At 37.5% G+C, this 20,962-nt stretch overlaps 1 protein-coding gene across 1 annotated transcript in view; it reads right to left on the reverse strand.

Annotated features, from left to right (window-relative positions):
* The window catches only part of LOC127546323 (zinc-alpha-2-glycoprotein-like), a 36,861-nt gene extending 22,244 nt beyond the window's left edge, over positions 1–14,617 (reverse strand). Inside the window, exons 1-4 of the mRNA XM_051973513.1 lie at positions 14,578–14,617; positions 13,524–13,802; positions 12,545–12,661; positions 10,562–10,594 (exon numbers count right to left, since the gene is read on the reverse strand). Coding sequence (XP_051829473.1) covers positions 10,562–10,594; positions 12,545–12,661; positions 13,524–13,802; positions 14,578–14,617 — 469 coding nt within the window. The remainder of the gene's footprint in view (positions 1–10,561; positions 10,595–12,544; positions 12,662–13,523; positions 13,803–14,577) is intronic.
* Between the last annotated feature and the right edge of the window lie 6,345 nt (positions 14,618–20,962).

Below are 20,962 nucleotides of genomic sequence, written 5' to 3' on the forward strand. Positions count from 1 at the left end.
TGGTCTTTGCTGATATTATATGGCTGCTGTTCTTGTCCCACTGGTCTCTTGGTCATTATCAGTTGCTACTCACTGGTGGGCTGCTATTTCTTCATAAGAGGATAAATACACACTGCCATTTCACTTCAAACACTTCAAATATTAAACACCAGAAACCTTTTCACAAAAGTTACTCAACAATCAATCTATTAATCAATCAACAGGCACTTACTACAATATATGGCAGGAATACTAAGGGTTGGGAATATTAAGAAAAGGTGGAGATAGTCTCTGCTGTCCAGGAAAGAAGTGCTTTCAATCACTGATAAAGGTGTGCCTTTTTGCTGGACAAGTACATACGATCTATGACTTTGAGTGATCCATAGAATACCTTCAACTTGAGACAGTTTTGTTGAGGGATCCACTATTTAAGTTGCATTTGCCTCCACACGTTCACAAACATATAAAAACATATAGTTCACAAAAGTCTTATTTTTACCTTCTGAATCCAATTCTTCTTGTGCAACAAGAGAACTGTACAGTTCTGCACACATATATTGTAGCTAGGATAGACTATAACATATTTAACATGTATAAGACTGCTTGCCATCTAGAGGAGGGGGTGGAGGAAGGGAAGGCAAAAGTTGGAACAGAAGTGAGTGCAAAGGATAATGTTGTAAAAAATTACCCATGTATGTGTTCTGTCAATAAAAAGTTATAATTTAAAAAATAAAAAGCTATAATAATAAGAAGAATCAGAAAAAGAATTTTTAAAAAGACAAAATCAAAAAAAATTCCATCAGACCAAGGGCATGTTAATTTGATGGGAGGGGGATGAGGTAATTAGGTCCAGACTTTTGAGGAAGCATACTGTGCTCTGTCTGGTGCCAGCTGGAGGATTGGTAAGACGCCCCCAGGCAGGGTATTTCCTGGCTTCAGAGCAGTTCTGGACACTCCATGACTTTCCTGTTGGCTTGCTGCATGAGAATGGACTCTTTTAACTGAATACTGAGCTGGTTAGAGTAGAATATAAGAGGTTAGATTAGATGAAATCTAATTTCCTGGTGATGAGTGAGGCAAGAACAGTTATGAGCTGTTAAATGGGGAGCACAATGGATGAGAGCTTGTCCAATATACTATCTGAGGAACTTTCCCCACCTCTTCAAAAATCATCCCTCTAACTTTGATGGGAACAGTCCCCATCCAATCTATGAGGACACAACCTACTATTGCAGTGAGAGTTCAAGAGTTGAACATAAGCCTTAGTACTTAATCTTCCTCACTATTCTAAGACTTCCTCAAAGGCCTGTTTTTTTTCTTTCTTATTAACCCTTTTCTTAGGTAAATCTATTTCTACTAACATTTTGAAATGCCATTAATGTTACTGGCACTATCTTGGTTCTTGCTCTGGGTCTCTCTGAGGGTTTTCTGCAATTCCTATAGATTCCATTTCCATTTCCATACCTACCATCAAGAGGCTAATTCTTTCTATAATTAGCCCCTTCCCAGAACCCTTCCCCCCATAATGATAGGAGGGTAAAATCTTGTTTGAGCCTTCCCTGGTTCAAGTAAGAATGAGAGATCAAGAGTCCTTGAGAATAAAAGATTTATATTTTCCATGTAGACAATATTTAGGCTACAAGATTTGAGGATAAATGATTTCCCCAACTAAATATTGATAAGTAGACCAGTAAATTGTTCACAGAATAGAAATAGAATATCATGGAAGGAAAGGACTCATTCATTCACCTTCTAGCTACTCCTGCTGAGTGTGGATCCCTCAACTAGGTTCAGGCAAATAAGTCAAGGAAGACCAGGACTAAGAAATGGAAGATAGAGATAATGATCCTCTGTAAAAGAAATAACATTTCCTTTCAAATATCCTCAGATCAGAAAAAGGAGAGAAAATGTACTCAGAAGATACATGCATAGAGACACACAAACAAGGACACAACCTGAAACTCAGGAAAGGGTTTGGAATGATTCCAAAGTGAACTAGACCATGCTGAGATAACCAGAAAAAATCCTTTCATAATAAAGTGAGCTGCTGATGTTCTGGAAGATATAAGGAGAGATTTTGAAGAAAATGGATTAGAAGATGAATCCAATTCTCCCTATGCAACAAGAGAACCGTTCGGTTCTGCAAACATATATTGTATCTAGGATATACTGCAACATATCCAACATATAAAGGACTGCTTGCCATTTAGGAGAGGGGGTGGAGGGAGGGAGGGGAAAAAAATCGGAACAGAAACGAGTGCAAGGGATAATGTTGTAAAAAAAATTACCCTGGCATGGATTCTGTCAATATAAAGTAATTATTAAATAAAAATTAAAAAAAAAAAAAAGAAAATGGATTAGAAGAAAAAAAAAAAGGAGACAGACAGATGACTAATAGATTAGAATCTAGAGGGCAGAATTTCAACTGGTTCTTATTTTCACCCTTAAGGGCAAGACACATGTTTTTTTGTCTTGTATTTCTTTATGGAATTTGTCTACTTCCCTGATTAATGAATAATTCCTTTTTTATCCTCATCTATATTCTGTTATTAATCCAGATAAGTCACAAGAGAGATTTCTCCTCTGAGCTTTGATCTCTTATGAGCCCTTAACCAATGTATACCTTGTAATATCAACAATAGATTTGGAAAACAAAATTTCTAAAATGGGAAAAATTTGTCAGAAGAGACATAAAAAATGCAAATTCTATATATGCTGAAGCATCTGGCTTTGAAGATAGGATATACTGAGGTTTTGAGGACATAGGTCTCCCAGAAGAAAAGAAAAAATCAAACAACTACAATTATAATATAGAAAATATAACAAAATCACCTACGACTTTTTAAAACACACAACAAAGCATAGACTGAGAGAATGCAAATTACTCTTTCCATTCCAAAATACATGGTGGTTAAATTTAACAGTTTCAATGACAAACACATTTTGCAAGTTACAAAACGCAGGAAAATTTGCAAGTTCAAATAGTAAGGAAAGTCAATTTGAAGAACCCAGGATTATTTTATATTACAAAAGGAATGGAATAATGTGTCATATGAACAAAGGAAAAAACCTCAAGAGTTGGTTATTTGATTCAAAAACACCTTTACTAAGGTAATAAGACATAATACAAACAATTATGAAGACAGAATTGCATATATTTGATAAATTATATATATATATATGTGAATTTTATTGTTTATTAAAAGTAGATAGAATATAAAGAGCATCGAGTCTAATTTCAGATCTGCTATAGGAATCTAGGCAACTCATTTAATTTCCCTGGATTTTAATTTTTCCTTCAGTAAAATGAAGGGTTTGGATTAAATGTTTTCTAAGTTCCTTCCAATTCTGCATGACTCATAGATTTAGTTTTGAAGGGATCTTAAAGGCCCTCTAATCTTACCCTCTTATATTACTGTAGAGAAAACTGAGACCCAGAGAAGTGAAACTACTTGTCCAAAGTCTCATAAAGGCAGAGGCAGGATTACAATTAATCAGATGTTATGCTATTACTCCAAACTCAGCATCCTTTCCACTCCACCATATGCTCTTGTAACTATGTTTCTTAAACTGAATCATTGAATAAGTCACCAGGCCCTAATGGTTCACAGACAGAGAACTATGATCTAAGGCAACAACAGCTAAGCACCAGTTTATTATGGTTGGTCTATTGAGCAGGTGAAACTTTGAGTAGAGGTATGAGGGCAGATCATGTATCATTTGGGTAAGGATTAATGTAGCTGATTTCAGGAAGGCTCAGAATTGTGTCCTCTACTCCACTCCTTTTAATGAATCCTTTAGGCCACATTTATCTAAAACATTTTGGAGGGATTCAAATTTCACTGGAAGAGTGAAGATTACAGACAGATATAACTGCAGATCTTTGCAAGTATTGAACTTTTAGGAAGATTATGGTGCTAACCTTGCATGACAGGTAAGATGCTTATTACCACTTGTAATTGATTTAAATATCTCCTGGTCTGACAGATTCTCAAAATTTCAGAATAGATAAGACCTAGGAGGCCATCCCATTTTTGAAAAAATAATTACTTCTAAAACATTCCCTACCATTGCTTATCTAGCCTTTGAACAAAAGCAGTACAATGAGAGGGAAAACAATCTCTCTTCTGGTAATACATTCCATATGTTAATAGCTCATCATGACTAATAATAAGCAATTATTGAGTACTTCTGTGTGCCAGGCAGTGAGATAAAAACTGGGAAACTTCTTAAAAAGGTGGAACTAGTCATTGTCCTCATGGACTATCTATCCTAATGAAGAGGATTACATGCAATTAATTTGGAACAAGATTTATATGGAGTGCTTGAAAAAGTACAAGGAAGTACAGAGTACAAGGAAAAGAACATATCTTAATGAGCTTTAGGTATGATGGTTTCATGTTTATCACTAAAAGTAAATGCCCTGTTGGCAACTATCCCACTGAACATATATTCCATCCCCACTACAAATATTGCCTTCCATTACTAATTTGTTGGCCCCCTTTTCTTCACCCAGGCTCACCTGCCTCATTCCCTCTCAGAACAAATACCTCTAGAATGAGTATCCAGAATAAGAATGACCTCTTTTTCTTTCTCCTCCAGTTCACCATTCTATTTTGCTGGAGACTGTTTGGTTTCCTCCAACTTCAGTTCAATTTTTGTAGCCACCAGTACCCATGTTCTGTTCCCCTGCCAGTGACTGACAGGGAAATGAGGCTTCTTTGTTTCCCAACCCCTTCTTTTCTCCATCTGCCATTGGGTCTAAGGCTCTGCCTTCCTATCATCATTATCTGGGCCTGCCACATCCTGGAAGATATTCAAGTAGAAGTGAAACGGAGCCTGTAGTGAAAAGAGGAAACCATAGAACAATATAACCACCACGTGTTTATGGGGAGATGAAGAGCAAGAACTGGCACAATGCCATGAACATAGGTGGTTTTTGCAAATGTTGGTTGAATTAAGTTGATTTATTTGGTTGTTCTTATTGTTGTTCATTAAGAGATTTTTTTCAGTCCTGTCTCCATATGAAGCATTTGAGGTTTTCTTGACAGAAATACTGGAATGATTTGCCATTTATCTCTCTAGTTCAGTTTATAGATAAGGAAACTGAGGCAAGCAGGGTTAAGTGACTTGACTGGGGTCACTAGTATCTGAGGCCAGACTTGAACTCAGGAAGATGAGTCTTCCTGACTCTAGGCTCATTATTCTATGTACTATGGTGTCCCTTACCTGCCCTTAAGTAGATTTAAGGAAGTGCTAATTCTGTGTTAAGTTCTCTCTTGGAGCTCTAACTTTGGTAGAAGAGTAAAAACATGATTTCTCAGTGACTCCATTTTCTGATGAGGGAGACAGTCTCTTTCCTGAATAATTTTATGACCTAATGGTGGAGTCACAGTCTCTGATTTACTCTTCCTCCAAAATGGCAGTCGCTCTCTCTACTCTTTTCATGTCCTGCAAATGGTCTTTATTTCTGAATTTGAAATTTCTCAGTTTTTTCAAGATTCAAAACTCTGATTTCACCTTCTACAGAAAGCTATACTGAGTCCCTTCTTCACCCCTACCCCATTCCCTGTGTCTGGCATTTACATTATATATAATTTGTATATAATGATTATTTTCTCTTTCTCATTAGAATGTGAGTTTCCTGAAGAAGGGACAATTTCTGGCTCTTTCTGTGTCCCCAGGGCTTAACACAGTTTATGACATCTACAAAACACTTAATAAATGTCTATTATGATGAGAGAAGATGAAAGATCCATTGCTATGATAGTAGAGTGAAGTGCTTGATGGGGTCACAATCACTTCCCTAGACTAAGGCATCTAATTTAGAAAATGATAGAGGAAGTCTAGAAAGGAAAATACTAAATGAATGATACATCATATTTCATGAAAGTGCTTGGCAAAGTGATTCTATTTATCCTTGTGGATTAAAGTGATATCAACTGGACATGCAACTGGAATTAGATGAATGACTGGATTTAAAGAGTAGTCATCAATCCCTTTCATCTCCTTCAGATGCAGTGTAGCCAGTGGAAAGAAAGCAGAAAGAACAATTGAGAGAAACCCTGAAAAAGCAGCTCTAAAGAAAAAAAAGAGCAATTTGTTCTAAGTAGAGATGACTGAAGTGTTCTATTTTTCAGTATTTAATTTGCATACAATCAGGATTCATACAGTGATTGTTTAACAACCAACTCTTCAAAAACCCAACTCAATTTTAAGTTCAATCTTTGTTGTTAATATTTTCTCCAACACTTTAAAGTATAGAAATCAATCAAACAATGAATCCATGATTTTTAATATTTGCTGATTTTCTAAGAAGAATAATCACAATAAAACTTACTAGTTAGCTCTTGTGAGTCCATATGCACTGGTTCCAGTGTACTTTTGCATAAAACTGGAATGAGGACTTTGGAAGTAATAGGTAGAAAACTGATTTCTAGAATTGTTTTATGACTGTGACAAATGTATATTTCAAATTTCAATATAGTTGGTAGGATTGTGGATTTGGGGTTCATCATCATGTGAAAGGGACAAGTCACCTCAATGAAGAGATCTTGCTTTTGGCTTGAGATTGCACCCATATCTGTAACTTGGAAAAGCAAGCTGGAGAATAAAATAGGTTTTGCATGACCATGAGGCTCGGGAGAGTGACATGGAACAAGTCAGGCTTTTGCCTGAGCTGCATCTACTGACTGGAAGAAACTTTTCAGAATCCAGCTAAGTAAGCAGATCTGATGAACTCCTTGGATCCTAATTTAGAGGTTTTTGTTTTTCCTGAAATAAGGTAATAGGATGTCAGCAGCACAACAAAGCAGTAGCCAGATCCCAAAGGAAAATATAGAGATTCAGAAGTTGAATTGATATAGCCAAGGGAGAAACAACCTTGTCCATCAATTAATTGTTCAGATCCTTCCTGAAGCAGACAGAGGAAATCAAGGCTTATAGTACAGAACTATGAGTTGACCTGAGTGTATCCCCTCATTCCATGAATATAGAGTGGTTCTCAGAGTATGGTCTAGAGAATCCTGGGGATCTCTGAAATTCTTTTAGAGGGTCTACAAATACAAAAAATAGTTTTTATTTCCAATATGATAAATGTCTATAAATATAACCCAGATAAACAAAAATGCTTTGGAGAGATCCTCAATCATTTTTAATAGGATAAAGACACTGAAAACAAAAGTTTGAGAACACTGATATAGACATTGTGCATTAGTGATACAAAACAGCCTCAGTTTAAACATGGAATGTTAAGTTACTGATTTTTTGTTTTGTTGTTTTTTTTTTTTTAATTAAATATTTCTGATTAAAAGTTGATAAAATTCAGTCAGCTAATCTGTTAAATAGAAAGCACACCAGTGGGGGCTCAGAAACAATAATAATCAGCAAAAATAGACCACTCAGATCAGGATTACCTTTAGCACCCTAACTCAATGAGTTATTGTAGTAACTGCTACCTCTGTGACTTCCTTTTCCTTACTTCTATTAGTCTAGGTTAGATGAGTACCACAGCTAAGAGAGAAAGAGAAGGAACTTTTGGCTGATGTGCTTATTGTACACTGAAATCACATGGGAATGTCTGGTTTGAAGATGAGTATGCTTGGGCAGTGGATGATTTAGATGAAGTTACAGTCTCTGCCAATGTAGACCTTATTTATTTTTAGAGGGATCCCAGACTTGGCCATATGGCGAAATGAGAGATCCAGTTATAAGGAGCCACGCTGAATATAATAGAAGCAATCATTTATGGAAGATCATTTCTGCAGTATGGCATATGGAAAATGGAGGCACATGATTAAGTGGGAAAAATAATTGAATCAGTAGAGATTTTCCATCTCTTATGGTAGGCATATGATGCTGGGCAGGTATAAGTATCATCTCTGAATTCAGGCTCAATTTCTGTAGAATGTGGCTAATAAACCGATTAGCTCCTACCACATAGGTTTTCTAGGAAGATCAAGTGAGTTACTCCCTCTTCTTGTGTGGGTCTGACATATAGTTGCTATACAACCCTTTTTTCCCCCTAGACAATCCTTAAAATTGCCTAGAAGATATTAATGTGCGCTTGAGTTCAGTCTTCTGGTTCTAAGATCATCTCTCTCTGCATTCTACAACTCTGCTAAAATGAGGCAGACTTCAGAAACAGTTTGACAAATGACAAAGTATTATATGGATGTCAACTATTATCATCCGGAAATTGTGGAATGGACTTTAGAAGCTATCTAATCCAGAGTCCTCATTTGGCAGATAAGGAAATTGAGCACCAGAAGACTGAGGTGGTGCCCTCAATATTATGCAACTAAATCAATGACCAGAAACTCAGGATTAAATAAGACTAACTCTGAAAGCAACTCATTTCAACTCCCATCTCTAATGTTTCCATTACCTTGGATAATATCATGTAATATTTTTCATTATAATAATAATAATGATTATAAAGCTTGGAATTTTCAAAGTACGTCTTTATAAAACCTTTTACTTTTGCCAGTGGGTTTAAATCCCATTTAGTAGATGAGGACACCGAGACCCAAATAATGATGAGATTTCTTAAAGTTCGTTTGCACAGGTAGGACTCCAGATCAGGTTTTTCTGCCTCTTCCTAATAGCTTTCCCATTACTCCAGGCTAATTTCTACTTTCCCTAATGGATCCCAGTTCCTACCACTCTTTCTCCATACTCAGTGTGAAGTAGTAAAAAAAGACCATTGGCCTAAGAGACACAGATATCAGTATTAGAACCTTATAAATAAACTATCATAAATCAAGGGCTGAAAAAGGACTACAGAGGCATATATTCCAATCTTCTCGATTTAAAGACAAGAAAACTGAATCCCAAAGATATTAAATATGAACTATTATCAAAAAATTATCAAAATTAATATGGAATCTCTCTAAAAAAATTTTAGAGCAACTCAGTGGATAGAATGCCAGTGGATAAAGGGTCTGGAATAGAAATACCCGATTTCAAATCCGGTCTCAGACACTTGCTACCTGCGTGACCCTGGGTAAATCACTTAACCCTGTTTGCCTCAGTTTCCTCATCTGTAAAATGAGCTGGAGAAGGAAAGGGCCAAACATTCCACTATTTTTTCCTAATAAAACCTTGAATGGGTTCACAAAGAATTGGGTACAAATGAAATGACTAAACAACAAAAATAGAGAATTTAGGGAAGGCTATGGACAGGAATCATCCAGCAGGGATGTTTGCATCATTGGAGGGAGAACACATACCTACATCATGTATCCATGGGAGAGTGAAAGAATTATAATAATAGAATTAAAGTGCCAAGGAGAAGGTGGTCTTAAGCCTCAGTTGGGGTAGGGATGAACACTGAACTGTGATTTCATGATGGGAGGGAATTCTGACATAAGTGTCTCTACAAATGGAAGTTGGCACTTCCTCTTCTCATTACCTCATATGCGATAATTAGGATGTTATGTTATTCTCACCATTTCATAATTAGAAAAACTGAGTCTCAAAAAGGACAAGGGAGTTGTACCTGATGAAACAATACATGTAAGATCTAGGATTAAAGGTACATTGATTTAGAGCTCAGTTCTTTTTCCACTACACTGTACTTTCTCCATCCTTTTGGATGAATGGCTGAGGCAGGAAAGTTCATCCAGGAAGGGGAAAAAAGGCAGGAATTGATTCTGAGTTGACAGCCTGGGCTGGACGGTGATAAAGCAGTGTCATTGATGATCAAGGAGTCTCTTATTTCTGGCAGAATTTCCTCTTGTTTCATCAGAACAGGTAAATAGAAGATCCATTGGCCACACCGGGTCTCTGAAAGCAGCAGTTATCCTTTCCAATATCCCTAAGCATCCAGCTGAATGCCTAAAAAAAAAAAAAAAAAAAGTTTCTTGTTCTATAGACAAGTGAAGAGTTATCTTCATAACCCCCATCCAGAGGAAGACTAACAGGAAGGATGATAATACTAATATTAATAATGACAACTGACACTTATATAACACCCACTGAGTGCCAGGTGAGCAGCCAGGTGGTAAAGTGGATAGAGCAGTGGGCCTGAAGTCAGGGAGATCTAAGTTCAAGTTTACCTCAGACATTTACTCGTTATATGACTCTGAGCAAATTGCTTAACTACTATTTGCCTCAAGTCCTCATCTGCAATGGAGACCCACTGGAGAAAGAAATGGCCAACCATTCCAGTATTTTTGTCATCCTTGTTGACAAAGTCCATGAGATCACATAAGTAGACACAGCTGAACTGACTTAACAACAACAACACGAGCCAGGCACTGTGCTAAGCACTTCACAAACATCTTGTTGGAATATCATAACAAATCTGGAAGAGAAGTATTATTGTTATCGTCCATTTACAATTGAGGCAACTGGTAAAGTCACTCATCTAGTGTCCGAGGCAGGATTTGAACTGAGGCTCCTTATTCTATCCATTGCCACCTTCTTGTCTATTTTCCACTTTCCCTAGGGAGGCATCCTGATTAAAGACTGGGAGTGGGATTGGGCAACTAGAATTTAAATAAACCCTTGTAGACCCTCCCTAGAGTTCTATATAATGGATAGCTGCCTTCCCTCCCCTGCCCTGTATGATGACCCTCACCATTCACTGTAGCGTGTTCGTGGGTCCTCTGACCTGAAAGACAAATAAAGAGAAATATAGAGACCCATGGGGACACCTGAAGGCCAAGTTCCTTCCATTCTTATATTCAGGCACAAGTATGTTTCATTTCAGACTGGGAACTCCTTTCAGGCCCACCTTGTATCTTCCCAATTGGAATAATAAGCATTGTGTCTCTCCTGAGATCTGGGGCTCTATGAGGATGGCAATTATTCTCATTTGTCTACTGGAGTTCTCTGGGGTTCTTTCTGTCCTTGCTCAGACTTGCAATCAAAATGATCTGAATTCAAATTATGGTATCTGAGCACATTACTTTAGTCCCTGGGACTTAACATTTCCCCACCTGAAAAAGGAAAACATTGGACCTGATGTTTTATGGCTTCCTTCCAGCTCTCCACCTTTGATCTATACAACAACACACTTTTTCCTTGACTTAAGGAAGAAATTTATGACATACCTGCCAACCAGTCAATAAACTTTCATTAAGAGCCTGCTACATGCTAAGAACTGTGGTAAGTGCCTAGAGATATAAAGAAAAGCAAAAGTGTGGTCCCTACTTTCAAAAAACTCAGTCTAGTGTGTGTGTACACATGTACAACAGGTAAAAACTATGCATAAACAAAACGTATAAATAAGAAATCATTAGAAGAAAGACAATAGCATTAAAGGAGGCTGGAAATGGCTTCTTGTAGAAAGTAGAATTTTAAATGGCACTTGAAAGAAGCCAGGAGATGGAGATGCAGAGGGAGAGCATTCCCGGCCTAGAGAACAAGCAGAGAAAATGCCCAGGAGAAGGAATATTCCTCTTGTCTGAGGAATAGTAAGGAAACCTGGGTCATCTGACTGCGGAGTTAATGAAGATGAATGAGGGACAAGGAGAGTAGATGGTTATGAAGGCCATCAGATTCATGCTTTAGGATCAGGAGTCGGGAAGGTGGGAGTTTATAAACCAGTGGAGAAAGAAATGAGCAGAACCAGAAGAATAATCGATGCTGCAATAATAACACCATATAAATAAGACAATGGTGAAAATTATAAGATCTATAATGAATATAGGGAGCGAGGTGGCTCAGTTCAAATTCAGTTTCAGACACTTGGTAGCTGTGTGATCCTGAAGTCATTTAACTTTGCCTAAATCCACTGAAGAAGGAAATACTAAAACATCCTAATATCCTTTTCAAGAAAACCCCATGGACCGTGGGTTATGAAGAGTCGTACATAACAATAACATAGTGAATCCTATGACCATTCATAATTCCAGAGAAACAATGATGAAACATACTGGAGATGTGATAGATTTAGGGTTGCTTTAGAACCAAATATACTTTTGAATACAAACATTGAAAGATTTGTTTTGAATGACTTTTCATATTTGTTATAAGACACTTTTCTTTTCCTTCCTCTCCCCCCACCCCAAAATGTGGTACAAATGGATTGGGGAAAAAAAGAGAAAATAGATTTCTTTTAATTGTTATTCTTAATAAAGAGGGTGATTATTACACAGGGGAAATATTGCATGAACTTTTAGATGAGATCATTGTATTATTCATTTTACTTTAACCATTATACTTTATTACAAACAACCTTTCATGAAGTTATTTATATGTGAAATGTTTGCAATGTAAAAACAACATATATAAAAAGACTTTAAAAAGTTTCCACCAAAATGATCAAATATGAGCTAGATTGTGGAGGGAAGGAGAGACACTAATGGGTTCTCTGGTACTGGAAGTCTTTCAACTGAAGCTATTTGGACATTTTGTAGGAAAACTGTACCCAAAGGACTAGGAGGCCTGTAATATCCCTTCCATCTCAGAGTCTATATTTCTGTTTAGAAAGGGCTTTTCTCCTTAAAACCCCTGTGAGATCACATGTCCTCACTCATTGTGATCTCTCTCCCTGTCCCTTTCTCTCTTTGTACTTGAGAAGCTGATTTTTTTTCCTCCTTTCTCCACACATTCATACCTGTTTTCTTCTTCCATGCAGTGGAGGCTCCAGCACAGCTCAGCACTAAGATGAAGGCTATCGGGATGCCCAGGGCCTTGGCCCAAGGTATCTCTGTGGGGATAGGTTTCACAGGGACTGCAGGAGGTAAAGGTCACAAGTAAATGAAAAGTGGAGTTTTTCTGGGGGACGGACACTTAGGAATTGTGTCTAGTGAGATCTGAAAGAAATTATTGTATTCTAGTATATTAATCACCAATTATTACATTAGGATTCAGGTTTTTCATTTCTATTTCCTCATTCAAAACCCAGCCCTTGCAGCTCAGTCAGTCAGTTTCTGAAGAACACTGCTGATGGATGGGATTGCCCAGATCCTCTAAGTATATATACTCTCTGCCATCTTGGGTGGAACTCTACCCAGCCAGAAGACTTTACAAATTTCTACTACAGAATTAGAAAAGTTCTACTATAGGTCAATTCTTGCCCATAGGAAACGAGCCCGTCCTTGAACTCCTCCAGTAGAACTTGGGCGACATAGTTTATAAAGGAGCAAACCAACCAGAGTGTTCTGGGTAGAGATGTATTCCTTTGTCCATTTTACTGGAGGGGGCCGAGTCTCATGATTAATTCATGTTCTAAGCAGGAATAAGTGAAGACTTTTGCCCCATCTCCTCATTAAAATCTCTACTCTTCATTATCTGTTTACTAATCAGGGGTGATTTTTCACCTCTTTTGGTGTAAAGGAAGTTGGGGCCCTTCCTTTTCCAAAGGCACTTAAACATTCAGGGATCTCCATGGTTTTTGAAAGAGACCACTGACCATCAATTTATCGATTATTTGTTGTCCTAATTAATAAACGATTACCGATTGCCCAAAAATTGTCTCTTGGGTTTTTCACTTGTCTCACATCCTTCTCTGTGGAAAGGTCAAAAGTGGATGTCAGCATTCCATGGTCTGGAATCTTGAGGTAAATCCAGTCATTTTTGGGAAAAGTACTTACCAGGATATATAACTGGCTTCTCCAGGGCACTGTGCTTCACCACACAGGTATAATCTGTGTCGGTATCCCTCAGAGGAATTTCTAGGGTGACTTGGAGGTAGAAAGTGGCATCAGCATTGGGCAGAATGCCACTGGACCTCTCTTGCCCCCACACCCCCAGTCGCCCATTCTTCTCCCAGTGTAGCTGGATGGATCGAGGGTAGAAGCCTGTGGCCAAGCAGGAGAGAGTGACGTTTCCATTCAGAGAATCGTGGTGGGACACAGCCACCTCCGGAGGTACTGAGAAAACAATTCAAGGAAGAAGGAATCATGTGCTATTCATTTCTACCTGCTCTCACTTCCTTTACCTACTTCCCTAGAGAAGGGAAGGGAAGGGAAGGGAAGAAAAGAGAAGGAAGAGAAGAAAAAAAGAAAAAAGCACTGACTAACTGGCCAGTTGAGTTCCCAGTAGGACATTATCTTCTCCTACGCATAGATGTTGTTTGTCCTTTGTTCTTGAAGAGGACCAGAGCATCAGGGAGGTGATGCCATGATATGGAATTGAATTGGATTAGAGTGAGATAGTATTGTGCAGAATCACCAGCCTCACTTTCTCCTCCAGATTGCTCAACTGACCGAGAGGACTCCTAGGTGACCCAAGTAACAAAACAACAATATCACTCACTTCTATAAAGTTGATTTTCTAATGAGATAGATGCAGAGGTTTTCTGGGAAATGTTTAACAACTGGCTCTCTGAAAAGAATACACTTTTAAGTATTTTCTCCCCCCCCCCCCTTTAAAGTTTAGGCAATCAAACATCAATAAAAACCCATTTTTTGTGTTTGCTAAATTCTGAAACAAACGACTCATGTGGCAGATTTCAACTATCAGCTCTCACAAGCTGGTTTGAGATGACTCCAGCATACCTTTGGTTGGCTGTGACCTGGGCCTAGGGTCTAGGCTACTTCTTTGTACACCGGCTTCTGTGTAGAAGTACAGTGATGGTAGTTTTGATTCTTGAGAGGAGATAAAGGACTCACCCTTTGATTCTTGAGAGGAGATAAAAGGACTCACCGTCATCCTTCATTCTTGAGTACTGCAGGATTTTCCTCATTGTGGTGACACAATATTGCTCCATGGAATGTTTCCTCAGATCTCTCCAGAAATTACTTTCTACTAGGGATTTGAGTTGTTTTGCCATAGGCTTCATGAAAACCCAATGGTCAACTTGATTATCTACCTGAAAGAAATCCTCCCCATCCAAGGCAATGCTGATTTGGCTTTTCACCTCGATGTCCCTGTCCAACTCACATACTGCCAAAATCTGGATGGTATGATTCTCTGTAGAAGAATGTTCAGAAGCAGAGGGATAAGTAGGATAAATATTACTCTTGGAGTCAGAAGGATTCCAGTATGAATCATAGAATTTGAGAGTTGGAAGGGATATGTGAAAGAAATACCCATGATGACACACCTGAAAATTGGTCATCTAGCCTCTGTATTCAAAGACCTCAAGGGAGAGGGAACCTGCCACTTCTCAATGTGGCTTATTCCATGCTTGTAGGACTTCTGTTGTTAGGGAGTTTTTCCTGACAATACATTAGACTACACACACACACACACATACACACACAGAAGAGAAGCTTCTTTTCTCCAGGATAAACATATCCAATATTCTCAACTGATCTCCATAATACTAAACTCAAAGCCCCTGACCGTGTCCCTCTTCGACCATGATACTCAGAATAGACTACATTAGTCTAGAAGAGGTCTCACTAGGGTGGGTTAATCATTTCCCTTGTTCTGGAAACCAAATTTCCCTTAATGGATCATTCAGTTGCATTAGCTCTTTTGGCCATCACATCATAGAGATGGTTTATATTGAGCTTGAATTCTACTAAAAACCTTAGATACTTTAGAGAATATCCATTTTCTAATTATTCATCCTCCATGTTACATTTGTGAAGTTGATCTCTTGGACCCAAAAGTAAATTATTTCATTTATGCCTACTGCATTGACCTCCTTGCTCTTCCAGGAACAACCCTCCATGTCTTGATTCTAGATATTATCTTTAGCTTTCCCAGATATCCAAAGTGCTCTCCCTCTCATCTCTACTTCTTGGACTCCCTGGCTTCCTTCAAGTTCCAACTAAAATATCATGTTTCACAGGAAGCCTTTCCCAATTCCTCTTAATTCTAGTGCCTTCCTAATGTTGATTATTTCTTATTTTACACATATGTAGTTTGTTTGTGTATCTTGCTGTATTTTCATCTATTTCATTTTTCTCTGTATTCTTCCCAGAAAAAAATTTAAGATACTGTCGAAAGCTTTGCTTAAGTCTAAGTAATCTATACCCACACCATTTTCTTTGTATATTAACTAATACTCTCAAAAAAAAGAAATGAAATAGGCCTGTTTTTTTTTCATGATGTACCGCCTCTTTGTATCATGACATCTCCATCTAGATATTCTTCAGATATGTCATTTATGTCCAATTAACAAGGATATGTGTAGAGGGTCAGAACTCTGGAGAAGTATACTTGAAACAAGGATACTTACAACAAGGTGTTAACTCAGTAGAATTGACGAGATAATGCTTCTCTAGTTTACACGTACATAGTGTGCTGTAATGATCTAATCACACCAAGGTACTTAAGGGCTGAGAGGACTGGAAGTGAGATGTTCCATTTTTGACCATCCTCCTGATGGCTCTCCTGACTCCCGCACTCCTCCACTAAGATCAAGGCTGATCCCGAGATCCTCCAGAAAGCTACCCTGAACATTACACATATGCCTTAGTTTCTCCTCTTCAGGAAGTTATCAACTCAATTTAGATATTTTTTTTAAATCCCTTGGTTCTACAGCCTATACTTAGCTATTTGTCTTTAGCCTAAGCTTCTTCTAAGCTTTAAAAAAATGGGTTATTTGGTTCTGATTCCTGATACCTTGACATCTTCATCATTACAAAAGGATAAAAAGATAAATCAAGCTATTAATCCTTCACAGATATTAACAGATAATACTGAAAGAGAAAGGAAACCTCATTAATCTTGCCTTGTTCTGAACTTTATTTACTTATTGTCACCCATAGATCTATCACATCCTTCTTTAGAAAGTAACTTTCTTCATCCATAGACAGTGTATCTCCACTATCTATAGGAAGAGCCTCACAATTCCTCACTTATAGTTCAAAATCTTCATTTTAACAATAGCCTTGGGGCATCTGGAAGTGGATGTCTTGTAGGTATCTCAAACTCAGCATGTCTAACATAAAATTTAATATTTCTTCTCTCCCACAAATACACCTCTCCTTTCAAATGTCTTATTCCTCTGGATGGCACCACCATCCTCCCAGTTACTAGGATCAAAACCTAACATCATCACCCTCGTCCTTTTGCCACTCTTTTCTTGCCAAATCTCCATCACTCTTATTAGCATGCAGCCAAATGCACACAACTGTGCTAATTAAGTATGAATTTATGCTATTCAAACTCAACTTTATACTTACTATAATCTGGTGGTTCTTTTATTTCTTCCTCATTGATTTCCTATCTCATACTGAAGCTAAGCCACCTTCTCTTCTATTCTCAATTCTTCCCCCATACTTCCTCCCTCCCCTTTAGCCAAGTATTTTGCCTTTTACTGTATGGAGAAAATAAAGAATATTTGATGTTATCTCCCTCTTCTCCTTGTCAATGCCATTCCCTCTAGAAGTACACTTGATCCCATTCTGTCCCTTTTTCTTCAGTGGATTTCATCCTTAATCATTCCTGATTTCATTTGAATTTTCAACCTATGTTTATGCCAAGTCTTTTCTTCCTTAACCTCCCCCACTAGACTCTACCATTCTTTCAAGTAATTGTCTTCTATCTTTTTTCTTTTTTTCAACCAATTCTAATATTTCTCTATTCCTAGGATAAAACATTAAGAAATAAATCAAAAGGAAAAACAGAAAGAGAGAATTATACTGAACTGAATACTGAATTCCAGAGAATTGAAAGGAGAGAGAAATAGATTTTCTTAAATGAGCAATGTAAAGAAATAAAAAAAAAATAGCAGCATGGGAAAGGAAAGATCTCTTTGTGAAGATTAGAAATATCATGGAAATGTTTCATGCAAAAATGGACATGGTAAAAGACAAAATAACAGGGACAATAGATGCAGAAGAACTATGCAAGAAAGCAATAACATCACTGATAACCAGGATGATGTGGATACTGACCTAGAGCCACTCATTCTGGAGACTAAGGTCAAAGGGCTCTTAGGAAGCATCACTAATAATAAGACTAATGAAGGTGATTTAATTCTAATTTTATAGAATCCTATAGAATGCTAAAGTGCTGCACTCAACATGCTTAAAAATTTGAAAAGATTGAACCAAGAATTACCAGAAGAGACAGAAAAACTAGAAACCAAATTGCCACCATTCTCTGGATTATGAAGAAATCAAGGAAGTTCCAGGAAAATATCTACTTCTGCTTCCTTGACTACCCTAAAGTCTTTGATTGTGTAGATCATTACAAAATGTGGCAAGTCCTCAAGAAAAATGGCAGGACCAGATCATCTTACTCATCACCTTACTTATCTACACCTACCTACATGCAAGAAGCAAGACCAAGAAGCAACCGTTAGAACCAAACATGGAATAGTATTGGTTTCAGGTTGGAAAAGGAGTAAAACAAGGCTGTATATTGTCACTTTACTTATTTAATTTATATGCAGAGTATATCATGCAAAATATAGATTGGACAAATTGGAACCTAGAATTATAGTTATTGGGGAAAATAATATTTTCAGATATGCAGATGATAAAATTCTTGATAAAAATTAAAGAGGAGAGTGTAAAAGCCAGCCTGAAGCTTAACAGCAAAAAACTAAGATCTTGGCAGCTAGTTTAATAACTTCCTGGCAAATAGAAAGAGAAGAAATTGAACAGTGCCATATTTTAAGTTTTTGGCCTCAAAGATCACTATAGATAGTGACGGCAACCATATTGATAAATGTTTGATATTTGAAAGAAAAGCTATGGCAAATCTGGACAGCATACTAAAAAGCAGAGATGTCACTTTGCCAACAAATGTCTATATAGTCAAAGCTATCTGTTTAGTAACCATGTACTATTGTGCTATTCACTATGTAAATTTTACTATAAGGAAATCTAAGTGTCACAAAATTGACATCTTCAAATTATGTTTCTAGAAAAGACTTTTGAGAGTCACTTGGGCACAATGAGACCCCATTAGTCAAAACTTAAAGAAATTAATTCAAGTTATTCACTGGGAGACCCCTGAAATGAAATCTTAAATACTTTGACCACATGATGAGGAGACAGGACTAAATGGAAAAGACCCTGATGGACAAGATTGAAAGCAAAAGGAAAAGAGTATCAGAGAATGTGATGGATAGATAGTGTCATAGAAACAATGACCATGAACTTGCATAGACTTTGAGAAATAGTGAAGGATAGAAGTATACGGTGGTGCAGAAGGTCACAAAGAGCTAGACGTGACTAAATGGTTGGAAAACAACAAAATAGAAACTCCTGCTTCATTATTTAAAATCCTTCACAAATTGGCCCTAATCTATACATCTAGTCTTGTTGGACACTATTCTCCCTCCCACATTCTGCAATCCAGCCAAACTGGCTTCTGTTTTCCTCAAGAATGAAATTCTATTTCCTACGTGTGTGCCTTTGCACTGGTGGTCCCACGAGACTGGAATGTATGCCCTTCTGATGTTTGTCTTACAGAATCCCTCTCTTCATTGAAGTTACAGCTCATGTGCCATCTTCTGTGTGCATTGTTTCTCGAGCCTCTCAACCACTACTCCTTCCTTCTCAAGTTCCTTTGTATTTAGTTTCTTTGCATATGCTTGTATTATTTGTGTTTTTTGCTATAACTATTTTAACATGCATTTATCTTATCTATTAGAATGTAAGCAAATGGGGAAATAATTTTCATTCTTTGTTCTTATTATTAGTGCCAATCATTTAATAAATTATTTTGTTGTTTATCCTTTGTTCTTGAAGGGGCCCAACTTCATTCATTAATTGTTCCTTAACTGCTCTTCACACTGACTCAATTTATCTACTATGTTGTCAATTGAATAATTTATACCTTCTGTAGATCATACACACACACACACACACACACACACACACACACACACACACATCACCTCCTCTCTATTCATATGACTACTACACAGGGCAAATCATCATGAACTTTTACCAGGATTATTGCAATAACAATAATATCCCAATCAATCAGTCATCCTGCCTCAAATCTTTCCTCACTCCTTCCCTCTTCATTGGGAGATACTTATTTGGCAGACAAAATTTAAACCCAACTCTAGGACTCAAGCTATAAGGACACAATTCGAAAATCCAAGTGCTCAGAGATTTATACATATTTTGGTCACCAGGGAAGAAAATTCCAGTGATCTCAACCTTTACATACTCATCTGAAAGGTATGGATGTCCTCTCTATATAACCTAAAGCTAGCCACTTAACTTTTTTGGGCCTCAGTTTCCTCATCTGTAAAATGGCAGTTAGACCAGCTGATCTCTGTCCCTTTCAGTTCTAGATTATTATTATTATTGATTCTGTGACTCACAATGATGGGACCATTACTCAAGGAAGGGAAAAATTAGGTTAGAGATTGAAAGAAATTTGAGTGGAATTCAATTAGTTTGACTTACTGTGGCTCTTGGTGTAATTCTTTGATAATAACCTGAAGGCCAATTGGAAATACATTTCACTTTCTGTGATCACTTTTGTCTTATGCTTAAGAAATTCTTCCCCTAATGCTACAGACATCCAGGATTCTTTGACCACAAGTTGTTTATCTCGTTTGTCGTAGCTGCACATATTCACGTCATCAATAACATGTAGTATGGTATAATCCAAGAGAGAAGTTTCCCCCACTGCAATGAATTGACCTTCATGCCTATGGAAAGCTAGAAAACAGATTGGGAGAAGAGAGCACTGGAGTTGAAATGTCTTGAGAAACCCGACAGATTCTCCCATACAAGCTCTTTCCCATCCTTGTATTAGTAGGTTAACTAAGCTTGGACAGCCAGAGTGATTGACCCTGGAGATCATCTGGAACCGTGAAGGATGCTGAGATTTCCTCAGCTCCTAGATAAGGGCTGTGCACATGATAAGGCTGAATATGTCATTCTTTTTGATAAATTAGGTTTTTTTCTTTTCTTTTCTTTCTTTCTTTCTTTTTTTTTTTCTTTTTTTTTCTGAGACAATTGGGGTTAAGTGACTTGCCCAGGGTCATACAGCTAGGAAGTGTTAAATGTCTGAGCCCAGATTTGAATTCTGGTCCTTCTGACTTCAGGGCTGGTGCTCTATCCATTGCACCAACTAGCTGTCAATAAATTAGTCTAAATAGAGGCTGCTCCTTTAAGCAACACATTTTTGGCCAATCCTAATCTTCTTTCTCTTTGTA

This window comes from Antechinus flavipes, chromosome 2 (genome assembly GCF_016432865.1).
Source record: "Antechinus flavipes isolate AdamAnt ecotype Samford, QLD, Australia chromosome 2, AdamAnt_v2, whole genome shotgun sequence".
Lineage (NCBI taxonomy): Eukaryota > Metazoa > Chordata > Mammalia > Dasyuromorphia > Dasyuridae > Antechinus > Antechinus flavipes.